At 44.0% G+C, this 22809-nt stretch overlaps 2 protein-coding genes across 8 annotated transcripts in view; both read left to right on the forward strand.

Annotated features, from left to right (window-relative positions):
• kiaa0753 (KIAA0753 ortholog) overlaps positions 1 to 22809 on the forward strand; it is a 43231-nt gene that overhangs the window by 6661 nt on the left and 13761 nt on the right. For 3 of the 7 annotated variants that reach the window (XM_042063917.1, XM_042063918.1, XM_042063914.1), the window contains exons 11-18: positions 780 to 869; positions 1365 to 1452; positions 1905 to 1976; positions 2687 to 2857; positions 3013 to 3097; positions 3790 to 3910; positions 12772 to 12996; positions 15120 to 17032. In XM_042063917.1, the coding sequence (XP_041919851.1) occupies positions 780 to 869; positions 1365 to 1452; positions 1905 to 1976; positions 2687 to 2857; positions 3013 to 3097; positions 3790 to 3910; positions 12772 to 12996; positions 15120 to 15270 (1003 nt within the window). In that variant the 3' untranslated portion in view covers positions 15271 to 17032. Of the gene's footprint in view, positions 1 to 779; positions 870 to 1364; positions 1453 to 1904; positions 1977 to 2686; positions 2858 to 3012; positions 3098 to 3789; positions 3911 to 12771; positions 12997 to 15119; positions 17033 to 22809 lie in introns of those variants that run through there. The other 4 variants (XM_042063915.1, XM_042063916.1, XR_006022992.1 and 1 more) reach the window with 4 other exon arrangements.
• The window catches only part of pitpnm3 (PITPNM family member 3), a 93136-nt gene continuing 89449 nt past the window's right edge, over positions 19123 to 22809 (forward strand). Inside the window, exon 1 of the mRNA XM_042063912.1 lies at positions 19123 to 19508. Within this exon, the coding sequence (XP_041919846.1) occupies positions 19484 to 19508 (25 nt within the window). The 5' untranslated portion in view covers positions 19123 to 19483. The remainder of the gene's footprint in view (positions 19509 to 22809) is intronic.

Raw genomic sequence — 22809 nt, forward strand, 5'->3', positions numbered from 1 at the left:
CCTTTTTCCTTCAGTCTTTAAATTTGCAGGGTAGAATGAGACGCTTTTGTTTCTTCCGAGCTCTCAACTGAATGTGAATGCTTTAGGCGGGAGTGATTGAAGTCACTGATAGTGTCATAGCAACAGCATGTTTTACACGCTTAACACGTAGTGGTGGAACAATCAAACAGATTGTGGTGATGGCGGTTTTGTAAAGCACACCAGTGCTGAAGACACAGGCTACTAACATATCAGTCTTGCTCTGCTAGCACATTCCTCCCCCCACTGTTTCATTTGTGTGTGCGTGAGTTGGCTCAGATTGGGCAAACAAATTAGTTGTGGCACTACACTGGAAACCGAGGGGTTTGTAATGGATTTTTCCCCCTGTGCCTTATAGTAATTAATTCATTTAAGAGCTCCTGACAAACTGCATTTGCAGAGAGCCGCAGGCACCCCTTTGATTCCAATTCAGACTTAATCTCTCCCCAATAAATTTCACTTTGGAACCCATCAAATGGGGGGACATTTATATCTCCCCGATACAAGTTCATTCGAAAACATCGCAGGCCTCCAAATCAAGCTACATATTGAAGTCTTTTCCTATTAATGAAATAATTATAGCTTTGCGCATGCTCACACAGTGAGCTGCAGGTGGCGGGTTCCTCTTCATTGTATCGTTTTGCTTTTTTTTCTCACCAGGGCTCAGTTGTGTTTCGACATAATTTACGCCACTAAACATCCCCTGTCACCTGCTGTGCACATTTCATTTTTACAGAGCTGCTCTCTGTCTTTTGATCCAGGCAAGCGTGGCTGGACAGGATCACGTCGGAGCGACTGCAGGAGCTGGAGCAGCTGGGCCACGAGGAGGCTGAGCGCGTCCAGAGGCTGCGGTGAGTCGGACGCACCCACAAAGCGGGGGGGGGGGGGGGGGGGGGGGGGGGGGGGGGAGCTTTCTGTGTGATGGTAGTGATTAGTTGGCTACATCTAGTGGGCACGCAAAGTCACTTTGCCCCCCTGTGTGCTGTAACAGCCCATGAGACTGCTGCAGGCCAGTGGCTTTAGCCTCTACACGCCAGCCTTTCTAATCTTGAGGAAACGTGACCAGAGCCTTCTTGGATGCCTACGAGGGAACAAAACAACAACAACAACAACAACAACAAAAAAAAAAAACCAGTCCTTTTAAGTGCTTAAGTACTAACTTGCGAACACAGCCAGCCAGGCTCAGAGTCCAGCTGAAGTGAGCCGGGCGTCGGGGAACGCTGTGGACACACTCCATCTTCTCATGTTTGACCAGCGCAGCTGATGAATGGCCTGTATAAAATATATGCCGTTGAGTCTGTGTTGTTGCTGTCAAGTAAGTGTGTGTGTGTGTGTGTTTGTTTCAGATCTGAGGTGGGTTCTCCTACTCGCTGGGCAGAACGAGCTGAACAGGCCGCAAGAGAGAGGATCGAGCCTCTGCTGGAACGAGCCCAGGTACAAAACTGCCCTACAGGAAACTTGAAACGTGAACAACATTCTCATTTTATAAGTTGTAGATCAGCAGTAGCCAATCCCCCCAAGGACATCCCGCCTCCCACACACTTCAGTTGCAACCGTGTTTTGACCGATTTGTTGAGATTCAGTAAATTGAGCCCTTTAGGAGGAATAATGTGTTTACACTCGTGAATAACGTGAATAACGTGAATAACACTCTTTTTGTGTACTGTGGAACTCTGACTGTTGTAGTCATTTTACTGTATGTGTTTTCTTGTCTGTCTTTTTACTATGTTTTGTATTGTGATATGGACGGTTAGATTGGGATTGCAGTGGAAGCCTAGTGAAGGGGGGAGATGTTCGGGGGAGGCGCGTTGAGTATACCTGCTGTAGGGGGTTTTGTCTGTGTGTATGAGCTACTGAGATGGGTGTTGTTATCTTGGCTCTGCCAGAGGCTACGTGATTCGTGGGACAAGAAGGGCACCTCTCTTCAGCATCGTCTGTCTCAGCAGGCGGCAGACAGGGTGAGTGATCCGCTCTCCTCCAGCTCGCAGACACCGCAATCGATGCCCAAGGCAGGAAAGGCCAACTGCTGTGTGGCGGCTCAGGGTCATGTTTAGTGCAAGTGATAGCCATTGTCTAGTCTGAAACAAGCTGCTGAAAAACATAAGCTCAAAGAAAAGCATTGCTAATGGCATGACTCAGGCTTCATGTTTAATGAGGTTTTTCATAGACTACATACCATTACGCAACGGATATTTTGTAAGCGTGCTGTTATTGAATTTGCAGAAATTTTAGGTTGCAGATGGATTTTCACTCAGAATTAAATAGAATATCAATGTCTCTGGAGCTCTGTTGATGGAGCAAACTTAGAGTCATTATTATTATAATACCAATAAGTTTTAGTTATGGGTAAAAGTGATTACTACAATATCTGTTACTGAGATCTGATTACATTTTTATTTTTGGATTTAACAGGCTGTTGTGGCACAGGAAAAGTAGCCTGGTGTCAACACTGTAATGTACTTACAAAAATTAAAATAAGAGCTGATTGGTCAAATTCTCAGGCCATGACCAGTCGACTTTGGTTGACCTTGAAGCATCAATGTAACAAAAGAATAAACAAAAGTGAATCAATGGGAGCCATAGAACATGTCATTTTTCCTTATTGGCTTGATATCAGCCATCATCACTAGTGTCGTCCACCCACTTGCCCTCTTCCTCTCCCCTGCAGACGGCGGCCAGCGCTGAGCTCCTGAGCGAGGCCCTCCTGGAGGATCTTCTGGAGGACACGGCTCGCTCGCTGCAGGCGGTCAGGACGGACAGGCAGGCTGAGGAGCAGGCCCGCGCCCTGGTGCGGGCGCCCACGCTGGACACCATGCTGCGGCGCATGGAGGAGATGGAGGTGGGCAGCAGCTCTGACGGGCAACACGCTCCTCCCGTTGCCGTCGCTCTCTAACTGCCCGATTGCCTTTTGAGTTTTGAAACTGGGTTTTTCTCATGAATTGTGAAAATAATGTGAGTCATTTTTTTTTCCCTTGCTGATTCCCTTTGGAGCAGAAAGACCAGGAGGCTGTGCGGCGACGCTTTGCTTCTATTGTCTACTCAGACCCCCTCTACTGGGATAAGCCGGAGGCAGAATCAGGTGAGACAGCTAAAAGTTTCTGACTCTTGAAATGATCTTTTACGTCAACTTAAACTTCTTTAATTTAAATTATCTCTTATTCATTCAGGATGTGCATAGCAGGGGATTATCTTTTTTGTTAGTTCTTGTTCTTGAGCTGTTCTTGTTCAAAGTTAATTTCTGAAGAATGCCTTCAGAATGAAACTATAAATAGGGATAAACAGGGTCTAATTAGATTTAAATTGGCCTTGATTTGAGGTCATTAGAAATCATCACTTGCCCAGCAGGTGAGAGGAGGCAGGGATTGAAAGTAACTCCGCATTGCATTTTAATCCCAGCATGTCGTCTGATGTTTAATTTGGTTCCTGATGTAAATTTATGTGATGTCAAGGTCCTTGGGGGAGTCCCTTATGAAGTTGTCCCTGTGTGTAGAGCAGCATAATAAACACCCTCTTGTACTTCAGTAGTTGTTTCTTTAAATCCACAGAAAGGTGACTTTGCCCATAGAGGAGTTCACATAGATATGCTGCATAAAGTAGGGACGTGGCTGGTGGCCTGCAGGTGGCAGCAGCGCTGCAGAATAGATAGTAATGACTTTGCTTTCTTTCTCTGTCTCTCTCTTCTCCATTTATTCTCTTTCTCCCTCTCTCTTCCCTTTCTCTTTGTCTTTCTTCTTCTTCTCTGTCTGCCCCCTCTCTGTCCCTCTCTCTCAGGAGACCAGAGGGGAGGGGTGGTGTCCAGGCCGTTGTCTCCACAGCCCATTCGCCTGACCCGGCCAACTCTGAAGCACACCAGGAACCCTGAGATAATTCTGCAAAGTCCTGTTGAGTCAGGGTGAGCGTCCACACGTAACAATACCCAAGTGCTTATTTTAAGATTTAAAAGGATGTCCTGTTCATTACTCTCTTTCAGCCACTGCACAGGGAAGCTTTTGTGCTGCGTCACATCTCTCTCTCCCAAAATTCAATTTCATTTTTATCAGCCTTCCCTCCCTAATCCGACCCTCTAGTTCTGACTGAAAGCTGTGTGCCGTCTCCAACTTTTAGCCGGTTCTGACTTGAAATGGCAGTGCTGAATGCCCTTGCGGGCTCTTGAATCTTATTATAGTTGTGTTGAATGGCTAGTTGTCTACCTTTAGGAGCTCCCTCCCAGACTGAATGCATTACTGTGGGTAATGGTGTCGGAGATCATTAAATGGACACATTATTTCTGTTCAATGACTCAGCAGAATGGTGATTGGAAACGCGAGGGTGGTGCAAGGTGGCTTAAATGAGGCAAATCTTTGATTGTCAGAGAGCCATTATGAACTTTATATCTGCCAACAAAGAAGTGTGTGGAGGACGGAGAAGAGTGATGGGCCCTGGTGGGCTGGCAGAGAAAGAGTGGACAGTCCGTCAAGAAGTGGCGCTTGAGAATTATTATTATTTTATTTTATTTTGGCTGACAGCATGTCTCTGTCTCTGCCCACCAAACCCCCATGGTGGCAGCCTCCTGGGCCTTGCCAAGAGAGTTGGACTTCTGCTGAGCTGTAGGACTTGGACACAGCAGACAAAGTTACTTCCTCTCTGACCAAATTAATCAGGGAAGTGGAGGTGGGAGGATGGAGTGGAGATGGAGTAGGAGAAGATGAGTGATCAGGGAGATGTCGGGAGTGAAGGGAGAAAGTGATCTAAAGTAAGAGTGTGTGTGTCTGTGTGTTGGTAAGATTTATAAGATTTAGCAGTCTTATCTTCTGGTTGGGGGACCATTAGCAAATGAAAGCCGCTTGAAAGCGTGGTCTTTCCTGAGGGCCAAATTCTTAAGTGAAAGCACCCTGTCCATTTTGGTATATTACAGCCGGAGAGCCAAGTGGCATCATCTTGCTTTGTCTTCTTCACACCTGGCTTTAGCCAGCCAGGGCTCTCATGAGTGCGGCGGTTTAAGGTGTGTCGCTTCGCTGCACAGACTGAGCGCCGGGTGAAGACCCTGCAGATGACCCTGATGACTGCGGCCGTTAAATAATTCTGTGCTTGCGGCGCTGTTGACACTCTTCTCACCTCTCCTACAGTTCAGCTGTGTGTGTGTGTGTGTGTGTGTGTGTGTGTGTTTGCCAGCCACAGCTGAGTGAACAGCATGCTCCAGTGGCTGAGGGCTAGGCTGAGTGGCAGGTCAATCTATAGTCGAGCTGTACCAGGAACCCAGCCCGCGTATGGTCACACATCTCCTCTCGCTCTGGATAGTGAATCTTTTCTCCTCTTCTTTTTAGGGAGTCAACAACAGCTACGCGGTGGGTCATAACCATCTCATTTCATGCAATTCAACCCCATCATTTGTCTGCCATTTTCAGTATTGCAACATTTTTCCGGCAAACATGCACAGTGGCACAGATGAAGAAAAATCTATTTGCTGAAAAGGTCAATGCACTGAAAAAAAGTGTATCAGATTAAGAAGGCATTGCTTATTCTTGAAACCCTCTCATACACTTATGCCACTGGAATGGCCCCATAATGTGTTTTCGCTCCCTCGGCAAGGAAAAATAAGTCAGCCAGTCACTTTCTGCTGTGGCAAATATTGATTTTTTTTTTTTTTTTTTTTTTTTAAACCAAGCTACTGATGGAGGTTTTTTTTTTTTTCTTCCTCCAATTTTCCTGCATCATATTAGTTATTAGTGCTGGCCACTATCTGGTCAAGCCTGTGAGTAAAGGAGGGTCTGCAGTATACTCCGATGCCTTAGATACTTAGTGTTGTTTTTTGTGGTGTTCTTTTTCCCCCTCCTTTTTCTCCTTCCCGGGGATGGAGAGACATGGCGCTCTCTCTGGAGGCTCACCTGTAAAACGGGTGCTTTTGTAGTCCCTCCCTGGGGAGCGGCGAGAAGCCCCATCAGCTGCCCTGCAGCAAGGCTGGCTGGGAAAAACACTGTCTTTAACAAACACGGCAGTTTGTCAGTGAGCAGCCAGGGACGGTGCGGCACGTCGCCTATTCCCCCGTGACCCCCAGAGATGGGCAGCCGCTGGCTGATTAATTTGGCTTGAAGTCCCGAGTGGGGGTATTTTTCCCGATGTGTTCCGACGGGTGCTTCTTTTTCTGATGTCAGCTGTCCAACAGATTGTTTTTTTTCTCTTCCCCCTTCTCTACTTTTGAGTTGATGTGAAGCGAGATGGGTTTGCTCAGAGGAAGTGTCAGCTGGACATGATGGATGATTTTGTATGACCGATGGGGCCCAGGCGCTTGAGCTGAGATGAACTCCGCTGTCCAGGATGTTCGTGGTCTGCATCAGAGCTACCAGCAGTAATTTAAATCGACTCTTAAGAGTGCTGAGGACTCCCATGTTATTTAAAGTAGCTTGGAGACGTACCAAATGCTGCAGTGTTGCTGCACGTGTACTGCTAAATTAAAAGTTGAGAGTAAGAAATTCACTCAGACTCCAGTATAAAACTACATAGTTAAGGCCAGTTTCTCTGTACATGGATTAAGCCTAGTCCTGGAATAAAGCAGAACTTCAGTGGAGATTTCCATTGAGAAAATGATCATTTAGTGTACCTACTTTTCCATTGAGAAAAATAATCATTTAGTGTACCTACTTTTCCATTGAGAAAAGCGTTGGGTCTAGGATTAGGTTTGATCCATGCAAAGGAAACCGGCCCATAAAGAAATAACTTAATAACTCGCAGAAATTCGGCCACAGGAGATAGAGGATGTCTGGAGCGCTGAGTGTCAAAAAGATGACATGTTAATAGCCTGAGCGCCGTGGTCTCCGCGTGAGTTTGTGAGTAGCCGAGTGGGCAGTGGTGGCGTGAGTGAGTGCTGGAGCAGATATTGGGCCACAGCTGCTGATTACTGTTCCCTGCTCATTATGTGCCGCCTAATCTCTGATTACCTGTGTTCACAACACGCACTGTTCGGCTCCAATGCACTCCCCTCTGGCTATAAACACACACACTCACACACACACACACACACACACACACACACACACACACACACACACACAGTGTCTTTCTGCTGTGGCAAATATTGCTTGTTTTTTCTCTTCTAAAAGCACACACACACACAACACACACACACACACACATGCATAAACAGACACTTCTGCAATCAGTGCATGATGGGCCCTGCCATTGTGCAAATGCAGGTGACTTCTCTTCAGTGTTGTCGGTTCTCAAATCGCTTCCTAATTTTGTGTTTATCCACTGACTGATGAGGAGACCGTGGGGTTCTTTGTGCATGCCCTACTGGCTCATTGAGAGTACCATAAGAGTGTAATTGACAGAGGAAGAGAGACTCTGGGAGAGAAATGTCTGGATGTCCGTTTGAACACAATCATTTAAAACATGACTGTCATCTGATTTGTTATGAAGCTTATTGGAGCTGCTTACCTGCCTAATCTATTTTTCCAGCTTCTGCGTTGAGATGTGATTATGGAGCCAAGAGTGTGTCTGTGTCTGCCTGCCTGTTTGTGTGTTTCTATTTTGTGTGGGTGTGTTGTGTGGGGCGGTGATTTGATCCTCACACAAAAACTCCCCCAATTGACGCTATGCTGCCCCTATTTGATATGTAGCAGTTTTACTCCTCCACATGAATGTCTGATTTGTGATGATTGAGTTACTTTGTCCCAAACGCTTGCTTGTGATGGATAATGGACTTGCATTATCAGTATTATGTGTCTACTCGCTCAGTGACTCTTTAGAGAAGTTCCTCATCTACTCATCATTACCGAATCTCTCGGGGTTTTTATTTTATTTTAATTAAATTCTCGCTTGTCTTAACTGGCATGTAATGTGATGTGAATGACAGTGCAGCGATGCTACATTAAATATTGGAAGAGGGCGAGGAGAGGAGAGCCCACGTTAAATCTGGGCACGCTCAGTGAGCCACTGCTGCAGATTTAACGAGAGAACACTCAGCTCGTGTTAGATCAGAAGTTTTTTTGCAGTAGGTTACTTCACCTAGCTCAAGCGGCGTCTGTAGTGCCCAAGGGGGGTGGTCCTGGAGAACAGTGAACAGAATCGTGGCGCTGTGGCCAACACCCTGGTGAGTGCGGGGGAGGTGGTGGTGGAGGGGGCAACTCTGTCTCCATGGCGAGAGGGAGCGAGCAGGAGAGCACATCAGACACAGCGACTGATCTCGTGTCTGACCGACCACCTGCCTGGCCCAAAGCCGTGCGCACATCAATGGGGGACGTCAGAGATGTGTGGTGCCTAGCTTCACCATGGTGGTGGGGGGGGGGGGGGGGGGGGCTCTCACTTTTAGAATATTTTATGTCATATATTTAGCTTTTTTTCACATTTGCTATTTCTGATTCTACACATCCCTGACCATCCCTGCCAAATGAAACCAAATGTTTTATTTAAAGCCCCTCCAGTACTGCAATAAACACACACATTACTCTAAATAGTAAACTCTGAAGTTATACGCTCCATCAGTTCATCGACACCTTTTTGTAATGAGGTACAGGTGCCCCACGGCCTCTCTCACAGCCCGCTGCCATCTGTCTGCCACCTCTCCCCTCCTGGTGCTTCATCTCTCCCGGTTGCCCAAGCTTTCCACTTTGTGCTTTTTTTTTTCCTCTGGAGACTTGCTTCCTAGCATCCCTCTCTGTTGCTGAATCACCCCCTGCTATCTCTGAAACAGATTTGAGTTTCTAGCGAGCTCGATGCAGCCTTCTCTTTGATATACTGCGTTGGACTTGGGCCCCCTCTCTCCTCCATTAATAGACCGCTGGAGTTTTCGAGGAAGGGGATGAAATGGTCTTTTTCACGCAACCTCAGCTCTGAATCTTATTTCAGGGATTTATGAGGTAATGCAGCTTATCTGGTGCGGATGTGTGGCTTCTTTTTTTGCTGCGGGTGACTGAATTTAGCATCTGTGCTAGCGTGAATTGGTTGGTGTGTGCATGTTTTGATGGTTGGCCCCCAACTGTGAGCCTGTGAGGCTCGAAACAGCCTCATTGACCAAGGCAGGCTAGATGCCCTGCCCAGCCCTCTGATATATTGCCAGCGTGCCTTCGATACCCTGCAGTCCCTCCATGGTACCAGCTTTTATGAAGCAGCCCATTCAGACCACAGTGAACTCTAGCACGCCTGCTGCGCTCCTCGTCTCCACTTCACCTTGGCCCTGGTAGTTCAGCGGAGCTGTGGAGGGTCGCTGGAGCCCAGACTGGGGCTGTGAGTCAGCATTCATCACCGCCGCCTGGAGAGCACCTGTCCTTGTTCTCCCGTCTGGCAGAGTGCGGATCCCTCCGAGAGCCGCTAAGTGGGGATTACTGCTCTATTTGTAAGAACTTTACAGCCCTGTTAATATTTAAAATGGGGCTGCTTTAGTTGGGAGAGCGAGCGCTCCTGCCCTTAAAGTGCCATCGAATGCTGCGGGCCCTGCAGTGGGTGGCAGCATGTTGGCACTTTACTCCGCTTGTGAAGGACAAAGGGAGCACCTTGTGTAGGTGGCATAGATGAGGGCTGTGATGACAGCACTGCCAATCTGGCTGTGGGGGTTTGGTGGACCTTAATACAGTCTGTCTGGGTCTAGAGAACTGGCTGATCTGTTGCGTTGGCTTTGGCCGTGGCTCCCCGATCCCTGCCAGCCCCTGGCCACGACTCACCCCTCGCAGCTGGAGCAGAGGCTGTAGGGCTGAGACAAGGGTGAGAATCTGGCAGGGGAGGGGGGGGGGGGTTGTTCCTGGTGGCTGGTGTTCCTACTGCCTTGATGGTGACGCTTGTGTTGTGTGGCTGCCATGCTCCGCTGGTAGTGCTGCCTCTGCCTCCTCTCCCCCTTCTCTAAATTTAGCCGTGGCGAGTGCTGTTGCTGCCTTGGTGCTGTTTTGCTCGCAGAAGGGATTAGCGGCCCTGGACATGTCGGTAGCCAGCTGAGGCCCAGCTCACTCTGGGCACCGCCAGCCAGTCCTCCCCTTGCATGTGCAGCCATCGCTCCAAAACCAACACCGCCTCTGCTCCACCTCAAGGGAGAAAGGAGCCTGAAACACAGCAGGTCATTTAGAGGCCATGATGCTCAGTGGGTCGTTGTAGTGTGAGGTGTAGCCAAGGAGAACAATGTGTTGACCTTAAACAGATGGGAATGCTCCTTTTTCTACAAAAATGAGCTTGTTACCCTTTCCCCCAGGTAGAGACAGGAGGTATTATAATACAGGTTGGTCTCAAAAAAATTGAATATCATGGAAAAGTTCATTTTTATCCCCCAATTTAATTAAAAAAGTGGATCTTTCATATATTCTAGATTCATTAGATATAAAGTGTAATATGTCAAGCCATTCTTTGTTGTAATCTTGATGATTACGGCTTACAGCTCATGAAAACCAAAAGTGAGTATCTCAAAATATTAGGTTATAAGGAGGTTATAATACAGAAATGTCGACCTTTTGAAAAGAAATGAACTAATCTGACTAATTTGACTAATCTAAAATAGTTCATCTATACACTCAATACTTGTTCTGGCTGCTTTTGCACAAATTACTGCATCAATGAGGCAATCAGCCTGTGGCACTGCTGAAGTGTTATGGAAGCCCAGGTTGCTTTGATAGCAACTGTATTGTTGGGTCTGGTGTCCTACCACACTTTTCCATTCCAGTCAACTTTCCATGTATATGCTTTCATACAGCACTCCATGAGCTCCTGCCCACCTTCTGTGGCTTACCCTCTTTGTGGAGGGTGTCAATGAGTGCCTTCTGGACAACTATCAAGTCTGCAGTCTTTCCCATGATTGTGGTTGTTTACAGAACCATACTAAGAGTTTAAAGGCTCAGGAAACCAACATTTCTGTATTATATAACCTCTTTATTCTAATATTTTTGGATACTCATTTTTGGTTTTCATGACCTGTAAGCCGTAATCATCAAGATTACGACAAAAAATGGCTTGAAATATTTTACTTTATATCTAATGAATCTAGAATATATGAAAGATCCACTTTTTGAACTATATTAGGTTGGAAAACCTTTCCACAATATTCAAATTTGTTGAGACCCACCTGTAGTCGCTGTCTGTTGTGTGTGGGTGTGCTTGTTTACTAGGGCTGCACGATTATGGCCAAAATGATAATCACGATTATTTTGATCAATATTGAGATTACGATTATTTATCACGATTATTATTTAATTTTAGTGACAAAAATATTGTTTCCCCTAAACATATTGGACTTGCTATCTGGCTCACCCAAATTCTTCCCCTCACATTTACTCCCCAAAATTACTGCAAATATAGATTGACTGCGACTTCCAAACTTTCAGCTTGCTACTTTGTTAATATTTGGGGAAACGTTAACGGCAACACAGTAATTACAAAGTATTAAGAAATACTGTTAATTTGATGCTTTTTAATTCATTTATAAATGGTGCACTGTCAATTTAAGACCCTTTGCCAGATCCACTCAAATAGCCTATGGCTAGTGCTGTGCCCACTCAGTTTGTAAATGGTCAGTAATGGGAACTGTTGCCAATGCCATTGCGCGCTCTCTCGTGCACGCTCAAATGCGTTCCCAATTAAATGGAGTAGTATAACGTGGTAAGATCTGCTGCAATGGAGATACTATGCATCTCGATGTAACAAGCTGTTTTGACATTGATATTGTAAACGTTCTTTAGGAAGAGTGTAAAGCAGTTTGCAGTAGCCTGAAGTTAATCTAATGCTCGGCGGGCCGGATTAAAGTGCGTGGCGGGCCGCAGTTTGGACACCCCTGGTTTAGTCATTCGTTGATATGTAAAACACTGACGTGTAGGCTACAATTTCATTATTGTTCACTCGTTTTGAGTAGGCTGTGTCTTGAAACGCATATGCATTGTAGGTTGCACATGTAGCTTATAAAATACATGAATATAATTCACGGATCCCGTCGTTAGCTCAACTCTTATTATAGGCTATATCGGAGGAAGCAAACAAGGACTAAAAGTTAACGTGATAAAAATGCATGTGTGGTTTCATGTGATGCGTTTCACGGTATGAGTTGAGAGCCCTGCTTTGCTTAAGTTTTTGGTTAACTCCACTTGCCTGAAATCCGAAATATTTTCGAACAACGGATGATCCGTTTCGAGGGACAAGCTCTTGGCCTGCTGTGCCACACATTTGATTTTTGATTGTCGTTTTTTGTATAGTCTAACTAGCCTACTAATAGTTAACATAATGCTACTAGTCCACAGTGCATCCAAACTGAGCATTGCATCAGGTTGAGCAGTGCAGGGAACAGTTGTCATTGGTAGGATGCATGCAGGCACATTGTTTTGTAGCGGAGTGTTCTATGGGTTGCCAGGTTGGTTCAATGGGTAGAGCACGCATTTTTAATATCGCTCGATCACGCAAATTTGATCGTGGGAAGCCAAAATCGTGATCGTGATTAAAATTCGATTAATTGTGCAGCCCTATTGTTTACTTAACATTTTCATGCTTATCATGTGTCTCCATATTTTGGTCTTCTCCCACATAATGATCCTCTTGCAGGAAGCAATAAAAAAAAAAAGATGCATGATTTTTTTTATTTTTATTTAACCTTCTTTACCGACCAAATGTAGGGGCGAGGTTTTGCACTCTGACTGCTGTTCTTTGAATCTGTTCAAGCCCAGCCTATGAATTTATTTTTGCATCTCTCAAATCATTCAATGTTATAATACCTTCGTCTCATCAGTTATAATAACTTCAGAAATGCCATTGATTCAGCATAATAAAGATGTAATTGAATGTTTTGCCTATCTTATACATCTCTTTACCATCCAGTGTCTTGTTTGAGACACCAGCCTTGGAGAGTGGCAGTCCGGCACATGAGCCCCAACTACAGCAGATTACCAATGGCAGAGTAGATCGACCGGGAGGAGTCCAGCTGTCTTTGCCCAGCAGCACGCTCAACAGCATCCTGAGGTACAGGGAAAATCACAATGCCTACCTGAGGCTGGTCTCCCATGAGGCAGTGGGCAGTTTTAACCCCTGGGCCATCGCAGACAGGTGAGTGTTATCCATATTCTGTTTATCGTGTGTGTTTATCACAGTACATTTCAACTCATTAACACACATGATATTACATAAAAATGGGAAGTACATTTTATGGCAGTGAAAAAATATGTATGTGAAGATTTGTGTTCTGAATGAGATGGGCCTATTTATTTTACTTTGGAAATTTAGAACAAATGTTAGCATTAAAATGCTGTAAACCCTTCAGTGATGTTATCAAACATCTGTGACTCTATACACTGGATTTGTTTTATTGCAAAGTACCGGTACGTACATTGTGACGTGCAGATCGTAACCAGTCAGTGATCAGATCAGTGTACACAAACAGACAAGTATAACAAGCCATAGATTATGCTATTAGAGGAACGGGTGCCTTTGGGCGAGGCTAAATCTTTCGTCTTTGTCAGACTTAGTGAAAGTCAATTCCAGCTATCGGATTTTGCTCATTTGTGGCAGTGCGCAGTGGTGAAGACACTGCTCCACACAGTAGTAAACGCCTGTTCAGGTGAAACAAGCCCTCGAAAAGAGCAGCTCTGTCGTCAGTGGTTCAGCTGTGCCATTTAGTTGAGTATTTATTTATTTATTTATTTATTGATTTATTTATTTATTTATTTATACACCTCCACATGCTCGACACACTCCTGACACTTACACCTACTCATGTTTATGCCCAGAGCTGCTGCTAAAGGTGTAATGTGATAGCTTCCAGCGATCCCCCTGAATACCAAGCCGCGTGCTCACCTGGCCAGGGGCCATGGGTTCACTCAGCTGCCTCTCAAACATTAGCTATGGCTTGAGTCTGGTGGTTTAGTGGACTTGTAATGGTGCCTCCGTGGTGTGGGATCGTGGAGGGGTCCCATTACGCTCTCGAGTCGTTTAGCTTGGCATTGGCTCACCCACCCACCATCTGATTTGCATATTCCACTGAATTGTAAAGTTGGCGCATTGCAGAGAATCTGCTGGCGCCGCTCCACCGAGACACATGTAGAAATATGAAAGTGAAATTAATTTTTTTTTTTTTTTTTTTGCTCTCGAGTACCCACTGCTCAGCCTCAGCTGCTTGAAGGGAAATGTTAGAGCACACTAAGGGCCACGGCACCCCCCACCTCACCCCGCCACACACACACACACACACACACACACACACACATATGCCTCACTAGCCTGTAGGACTGCGTGGGCCAGTGAAACTTTTGGAAGAACGATTTGAAAATGATTAGCTGAAGAACTGTTACCCTTGGAAAAGGTAATAACAGTCAGCATCAGTTGTCTCCAAGGGTACAGCATTGTGTCGGTCTCTCTCCTCCTCTACAGCAAGTAGATGGCCAAAGTGAGAATGTGATGGTGTCTGAAGGGGATGGGAGGGGTGGTGGTGGCAGGGATGGGTGATCCAGTCGAGGACAGTTTAGGTTGTAGCCGCCGTGAGAGAGGAGCACTGCCGGAGGCGCCGGCCTCATTACTATTCTGGAGAGATGGGAAATGACTGGAGCTGTCGCATGAAGGCTCTCAGTCAGTCAAGTGACCTGTCTGTCGGTCCAGAGATGTGGCTAATAAGCAGCGCCGAGCCACTGTGGGGTCTGGCACAGGCTGCCGCTTCATTGCTCTCTAGCTTCTTTCTCTCTCCCTCTCTCTCTCACTGAGGCTACTCTGCTCTCCCTCGTTCTCTCATTCTATGTATGTGTCTATGGTCTGCTCTCTGTCTCACTCCCTTGTCTCTCCATTTATTTGTCTGCACTCCCTCTCTCTCTTTCCTTCCTCTCTGCCATCCCTCTTGCTCTCTCTCTCTCTCTCTCATGAATTGGCTGTCTCTCAGATACACTGCAGTGTGGATGTTTGGGGGGAAATGGGAATACGTAACCCGCTGTATTTTTAGACCGTTTTCTCATCAGTCAGGGAAAGGCCTCTCTTGTGACCAGATAGGGTCAGCCAGCCTTGTGTACGTTGTGCCCTGCCAGGGCAAGAGAGCTCTTATTAAAAGTGAAAGGGCCGCTAATGAATGAATTCCACCTTTTTGATTATAGTAAATTGCCTATCTGGGATACAGCTCAGCTATCATTTGGTGCGCTCTGTATTTTTTTTTAATTAATGATTTCATTCCTCTGTCTCCTCCCGGGCAGTCTGGCGGAGGAGCTGATGACGGAGGCGTTGGCGGACGTCGCCGCCGAGTTCCAGGACGTGTGCGAGGAATACGCTGAGGCCGTCTTTACGTCGGAGTTCCTGCGACCGATCCAGTCGCCCCCCTCGTCTGTGCGAACGGCGAGTGTGTAGGGGTGGTGCAGGGAAGATGATGGAGGCAGTCTGTAAGAATCCCTCTCAGTAATTCTCCCTTTCCCTTGCAAAGGAGAGAAAGCATTTTGAGATTGAAAACATTTGAGGAGGATTCTTCTCATTTTTTGTATAATTTTTTTTTTTTAATTCAGTGTGTATTTTTTTTTTTTGTATATTCAGGGACTTAAAAGAGTGACAGTGAAATCATTGGATTATGAAATATTGAGTTCATAGTTGTGCAGAGCCTTTGGCCGATGGAATGTATCCAAGTATCTTCGAGTGAATCCGCCATTTTTCGCACCTACTTTTGGCAAGTTCTCACTGAGGCCCTAATGCATGGGTGAGCCGCTGCCGCTGGGGACGTCCATGTTAATGAGAGTTGAAGGCTAATGGGGATGTGCGAAACAGGATTATGAGATTCCATTCACATCACCTTCACATACACTCATTGCACCCACTCATTCACCACATGGAAAAGAGAGAATATAGTCACTTCTTTTATCACTTTTTAAAATGCAGTGCTTGAAGTAGGCTGATGAAAAATAAAGTTTTTAACTGGCAGCATGGGAGGCAGCCTGTTTGTTTTTACCCCTTCACTAAAGCTGTGCATGCATTTTTCCCTCCATTTTATTTTTATACACCAGCACCCACTAGTCCTGGGAGAGCAGGAACTTTAAAAAAAAAAAAAAGACAGACATGACTTGGCACACCATGAGTGAGCGCATGTTTTCTTTCATAAGGAGGAAAGCCTGGCTTGGCTTGGAGTTGCTGTAGTTTGCTGGTGTATGTGTCAGAGGCCCCAGGGGGAAAGCAGGGGGTGCGCTGACAGAAGACTGGGACGTCCAGATGTTGGGACAGCCCCTGGGGCCCTGCCTCTGACAGGAAGACAGAGAGTGGCTGAGGGATTCGGCTCACACGCAAATGCATGGAGACACATCTGCTGCCTTAAGACTATCTGGTTGTCCGAAGGAAGCATGTGGAAAATGAGCCGCCATTCTGTCAGTGCTATTGGACTCAGGTTATGCTTTCATTTTGTCTTACATGTAGGTGTCTCAGTGTGACGTTTGTCTGTGTGTGTGTCTTAGATACTTGGAAATAATATAACCATTCCCCATTGGAAGCTGTCAGTGCATGGAGCATAAAGAGTTTCATTACGTTTGTATTTTGTATATTTTTTTCTCCCATAGCTCTCAGTCCACTTTCCCTAGTTTGTCTCTGATATGCCTCACTGATAGTGCACCATGCATTTCATCACCACAAAGGCTTACGTATAAAAAGGAATTGTATATGTGACAAGAAAGATTTGGTCTGTTTGAGGAATAAAGACAACCATGTCATGATGCTCTTTGAAGCTAAAACTAAGCTGTTCGCTTGGTAGCAGTGCTTTAATTGAGTCATAAAACCCCTCTTATATTTCTCTCAGCAGAGGAGTTAACACTGTCTCATCCAGAAGCAGCCTGTGTTCAAATCTAGAGAGAAAATATCAGATGGGCTTTTAACAGGTGCCAATGCCATTTACACACCCAATCCACCAAAGACACCCTCAACTGATCATCTGCCCATGTTCGGACCACTACGTGTGTGTGTGTCTTTGTATGTGTGTGTGTGTGTGAGAGAGAGAGAGTAAGAATGTTTGTTTTAAAAGGGGTGATAAGACTTGAGACATTGTTGTTTCGCTGTGATGAAAAAAAAAACAGATGTGATAATATTTAATGAAAGAATAATGTTGGTTTATTTTTAATAAACACATATTTTAAGATTATTCCTGTCTGTATGTATTCTTTTGATTATTCCTGCCTGTATGCATTCTTGTGTTTATCAGTAGGCTTCTAAAAAATCAGAGGAAATGATCCTTGGCAAAAGGTCCTCCAGTTTCATGGATAGAATTTCAGCTAAAGGATAAAGTTCCAATTAATTCAATTAGTCTTTTTTGCTTGCAAGCCTGTCCAGAGTAATCAATGCTATCTGTCTTTCTGCCTACTTTGGCCCATGGGCTATTTATTTTTGGTTGCTCTTACTAGAATTTCAATGCAAAGTCTTGGGCCAGAATTGTTTTGTCATTGCCCTTCCTGACTGGAACAAATAGTCTGTCTCCCTCGTGGATTGTAGTACTGCATCGCGGCTGCTGCAGAGAGATTAGAGAAGAGGATATATGCCTCAGGACTTTGGTTCTGTCAATATCCATTTAAAGGTGCTTGTGTAGGGAATGCATTTGGGCTTTCTTCCTGCGATCTCATAGTGACTTCCTTCATAACTGGTTTTGTTAGCCCAATAGACTGAACACTAGCCTTGTGTGGTCAGATGGTGATATCTTGCTAATTGGACATATGTCTTGTAAGCATGTCTGCATTGCTCGATGGAGTTAGATAAGACTACATTTGTAGAATGTCATGTTTTTTTGTGGCTTGTTTGTAAGCTTTGAAGTGCTTTGACTGAACCCAACCATTGATTTTAACACACATAAAACCAAACCTTGGTATAGATTCTTTAGGGGGGGGGGAGTCTAAATATGACTGATGTGGTATTAGGGGTATTGAAAATTTCTGTCAATATAGCTTTTTTTTGAAGTATATTAGCTGTGGCAAGTTTTCTGAAAGAAATCAATATGTTATAATAGATCTCTGAGACGGTGTTCTCCATTCAACAGTCCCAAGCTGTGCTGCCTACAAAACGCAGATGGGCAACAGAATCGGCCTTGGCACTCATCGCATTGATTGTGTGTCCTTATACTCTCGGCAACCCTGTGAAGAAATCAAGGATGGGGTGCTGGTAATTTACTCGAAATGAGTGTAATGACAAAACAATCTGACTAACCATTTGACTTGAGCTGCAACAATGAATCGATTGGATACCAACTATTGATTGCTAATTATTCTATGTTAATTATTAATAATTATTCTATGATAAGTATTACTATAATTGTTTTTTTTTTCTATTTTTTTTTTTTCAATTTATAATTTATTTTTATTTTTCTATTTCTTTATCCCTCAATGTCAGTAAACTTAATATATTTGAGGTGAAGACAAAAGAAGACTTTTGAGGATGTCATTTTGACGTTTTGGAAGCTCTTGTTGCCATGTCTCACCATTTTCTGTCATTTTATTGACCAAACCACTGCTTGATTAATCCAACATATAAGTAACAGATGAATAAACATAGACAATAATCATTGTCACTCTACATTTGATCAATAATACTTTGGCTTTTGGCACAATGCAGTGCATCCATGTTTTGAGTAACTCAGTCTTGCAGGCTATGAAAAGATGGATAAGAAAAAAACAAGTGGGAGGTTTTCTTACAAAAAAATAAAAAGTTCAACACCCAACCTTCATCTTGGTCATGTACGGTAGCCTATGTTGTTTCATGAAAGAAGAGGATTGGTCTGTGGAAGACTAGCAATGAAACAGAGCTGCAGCACAACACCAGTAGGCGACAACAACAAAAAGCTATCTGTAGTCAGCAAGTGTATCTGTGGGGGATAATGACTGTCCGGTTAATCTACTCAGTTTACTTATTGGAGTGTTCACATCTCACATCACAAGATATAGCATATAGCACACCCTCCCTCCCCTTCCATGCCCACCTCCACCAAGACACTAGTAGCCTAGTGATCAACTGAAACGAATCCACATGGACACTTAAGCATCCTAAATGCAATAGAAGTGGGTGTTTTAGTCGTAATATTCTACCAGTAACACTGAGTCATAAAGTCCAAGACACCACATTACCAGTTCCTACTTAAAATCTCGTAATTGACTCGTGACATATTTTGACGTAAGCCAAGCGAAGCATCTGAGAAATACCAAACACGAGAATATTTTCAGTAGAGATTGTGCAAGAGGGACGTCTGTTCAGATATGCCTCAGAAGTACACCACTGGAGGCAGTCAAACATTAGACCTTGAAATTCTTGTCCTACAGTTAAACAGGGGAGGGCATCAGAAAAGTCCGCATAAACAGTATGCCTGAAGTCTAGCTAGTTTTGTAGAATACATGTAGTCTTCATGGGTCTGGAAAACGTTGTATTCAGGGACTGCCGCATTATAAATGACACGAGTGGCATAGCAACCCTTGGCTTTTCTCCGTTGGTAGGAACCAAGGCTTCAAGGAGCAGGGACTAGGGAGACTGAAGAAAAGACAGCTGTGCGGTCTAAACTCAGTGAAAACACGCGCCACAGTGCTCATTTGCCTCTTCTGCGAGGCGCGTACAGAGGATGGCGAAAGAAACAAGAGGGAAAGGTAAGTTACATGTTTTGTTTGGCTTTTATAAATATTTTTTTCTCAAAATGTATCACATTAACAGGTAGCATAACTCAGTCTGCCGCGCCTGTGGTCTTTTAAAGACACGCGTAGTTCACGCGCCTAGCAATCTGTTGGAATGCGTAACATATAACCAGAAGTATCGCGAACAGAGCCCACAGTTATATTTTGGTAAAGCTGTATGACGCAATTCATGTATCAGTCCTCTCTCCAGAAATATTACGACTTTACTCGCCACATTTCCGATAAAAATCAACGGAAGCAATGTCTATAAGCCGGTTGGCATGCGTTACCTGTTGGGTAAACTTGTAACCAGCTTTGCGTATTCTGGGTTCTGTCAAGCCAGGCAGTGCATTCTCTCTGTATTTTGTGACAGCATCGTTCATTTTCAGTTTTTTAACACATGCATTTACGTGTATGGTATTCTGACACGATTTGAGGTGCAGTGAATAGCTTATTTGGTGTAAACGTGGATCATCTCCATCAACTCACCAGGAATCTCAATGCTGCATTGACAAAGAAACTTACCAGTGACCTTGAGTAGTACCGCCCTGTAGGATGTAAATAGCCGGGTGTGCAACGTTGTGTTATTTAATAGTTATGGTTTGCCTTAATGCCATTGTTAACGAAATGCAGATGCATAGGTGACTGTTTGGTGTGTTTTTCGTAGTCTGTAGTTTTTGGTGAGAATGGTTGTAATGGTCAGATCCTCACAAATCAAGAGTCAAGCATCAAGCACTCGTTTATTAAGTTGTCTCATTTGTGTTGGTCGACTCCTTTGCATGTTTTGCATTGTAGGCTATCGTTGTGTAAGCTACTCACCTAACATGAGAGGACTTGCCTTGGGTAAAAAAAAAAGAAAATCAAGTTTTGATTCCTGGAATATGTAAGCATTAATATCAGAAAGCTGATATGATGCAGTATTGCCAAAATATTATTGCAACAATGCAAATCATATGTATACTGATCCACTCTTACTGACATATCCATGGAATTGACTGAACTAAAACACATAGGCTACAGAACATGCTTTTAGGTTTACGGTTTAGGTTAATGTTCCTGTAAATGTATTGATAACATCATTCTATCTCTTATCACTGTGGTGTGGCTCAATGAGTCTCCTGTATTTTCAGCCACCACGACCATCTTCATTATCACTGCTGTGTAGCCCCAGCAATCTCCCTACTTCATTGGGGATGTATTGATTGTTGAGAGATGCTTGTGTGACTTGTAAAATAGTGTGATAAAAACCTTTAAGCCATAGGAACTGCCAATTTCTTAAGACTAACAAACATTTTATATACACATGTGTTTTCCACACTGAAGTGATAATATGATGTCTCTTGCCAATTGGTTGAGATTAATATTGAAGTTAACTCGTTCAGCAGATGTTGCTATGAACAGTATATTCTTAGAGCCATTTCCTTTTTTGCCAAGCACCTGGATCAGACAAAATCCCCTCTGTGTTTGGTTTATTTTCTATTAGCCTTCTATTAGAGATGTTTTCATGTTAGCGCATCTTTTCTTTGCAAAGCTATGCCAATTAGATACAGCGTTTGTTTGAAGTGAGGTTTGAAGCATTATGAGCACTAATGGGATGCTAAGATGTTGATCTTTTTCATAGAGCAGCCACAGTTAATACTGTTATACTGTGAAACTGCAGCACGGCACCACAACTTTAAATTTAACAGAGGCGGAGCGCCATCGCAAACACATGTTCACTGACTTTGAATCAATCTGTGGATGTTGTACACCACGCCATTAATTCCACCATATTGCACTAGTTATGCTCATTGCTTAGACATATGGGGGCTGGAGTGCCCAGTTCTTCAGCTCCAGCTTTTCATGTAAAGTGACCTCTCACTCAATGCCACTGACAACATGTAGGAGAATAATAGGCTACTCACTTGTCATTATAAAAACAAGATTTCTACTGCAGTCTATTCTAAGTCCAGTGAGAGAGGGAGGTAAAGAATGGGGAAAGGGGAAGGAACCACAGGGATCAAATGTGCTAAAAGGCTTTGAATGTGGGCTTTTTTTTACGGAGCAAGTGTTATGAAATAGTGAGCTTCCTGTTTTCCTCCAGATGGCTTGCCATGAAAGTGATTTTGAGGAAATATCTGTAACAGTGCCATCCAACTTTTCAATGCACAAAAAGGGGAGGGGAGAAATCTCAGCATGAGCCTGTCTCTCTCAGCCCCTACATCATATCAGCTATATTAGCCCTTCTACACAATCTGGACTGTGGTCATAACATCTACATCTCATAACTTATTTCCTGTTACATATTGTTCTTAAAGTATATTCTTTTTCCTGTTTATTAAGCAATTCTATTATGTTTACATTCTTGTCTTTTCATAGTCATAATTAATATTTAATAACAAGCAAAGGTATTACACTGTTCAATCCCTGCACTCTTCACTTTTGCATTACCACCATTGCACACACTCTACCATAGCACGTTATCATGGTCAATGCATCACATGGGGAGTCCATACCAGACCTTTGTAATCACTTCACATGCTCTTTAATTTTTACATTTCTGTGATTGATTTTTATGTGTGAGATATATGTGTGTATGTGGGTGTGGGTATCTATCTATCTATCTATCTATCTATCTATCTATCTATCTATCTATCTATCTGTCTATCTATCTATCTATCTATCTATCTATCTATCTATCTATCTATCTATCTATCTCAGTGTAGCCTCTCCTTACGTATATTTTTAACTTGTCATACATTGCCTGTACAGCTCAAATGCTGGAGATAAGAAGTGAAATCATATTTGTGTGTGCTGCTATTGTAGGCAAACAGTAGCCTAATGTTAAAAATTATTGAGGACTCATCTGAAGGATTGTCTCTAATCCTCTCATTTGAGTTTGTCACAAACAAACTAGATTGTATTTACTATACTTATTTGTCAGGCTTAATAAAGAATGTCTGGCTTTAAGATTTGTATTTTTGTTTGTAACATAGTGTTGTAAGTAAACCTCCTAAATATGCAGTTGTGCAGTGGTGAAGGTACAAGCCTGGGCTCCAAACATATTTGTTTTCTCTTTCTGTAACCTTTAATACATTCTGACTTGATGTATGCTTCCATCCAGCCTTTACAGTCATGGAGCAATACAGCTGTCATATCTCACCGATTCCAGCACCAAGTGAGGAAATTGTTTTATAATTGCCTTGTCTCAGCAGGCATATACAGCTCTGTTTTCTTTTCCCACACCTGCTTTGTGGCTTTGTTCAAATAATGCATTTTTCTTCACCAGAGAGGAGTC

This window comes from Alosa sapidissima, chromosome 15, assembly GCF_018492685.1.
Source record: "Alosa sapidissima isolate fAloSap1 chromosome 15, fAloSap1.pri, whole genome shotgun sequence".
In the NCBI taxonomy this organism is placed as follows: domain Eukaryota; kingdom Metazoa; phylum Chordata; class Actinopteri; order Clupeiformes; family Clupeidae; genus Alosa; species Alosa sapidissima.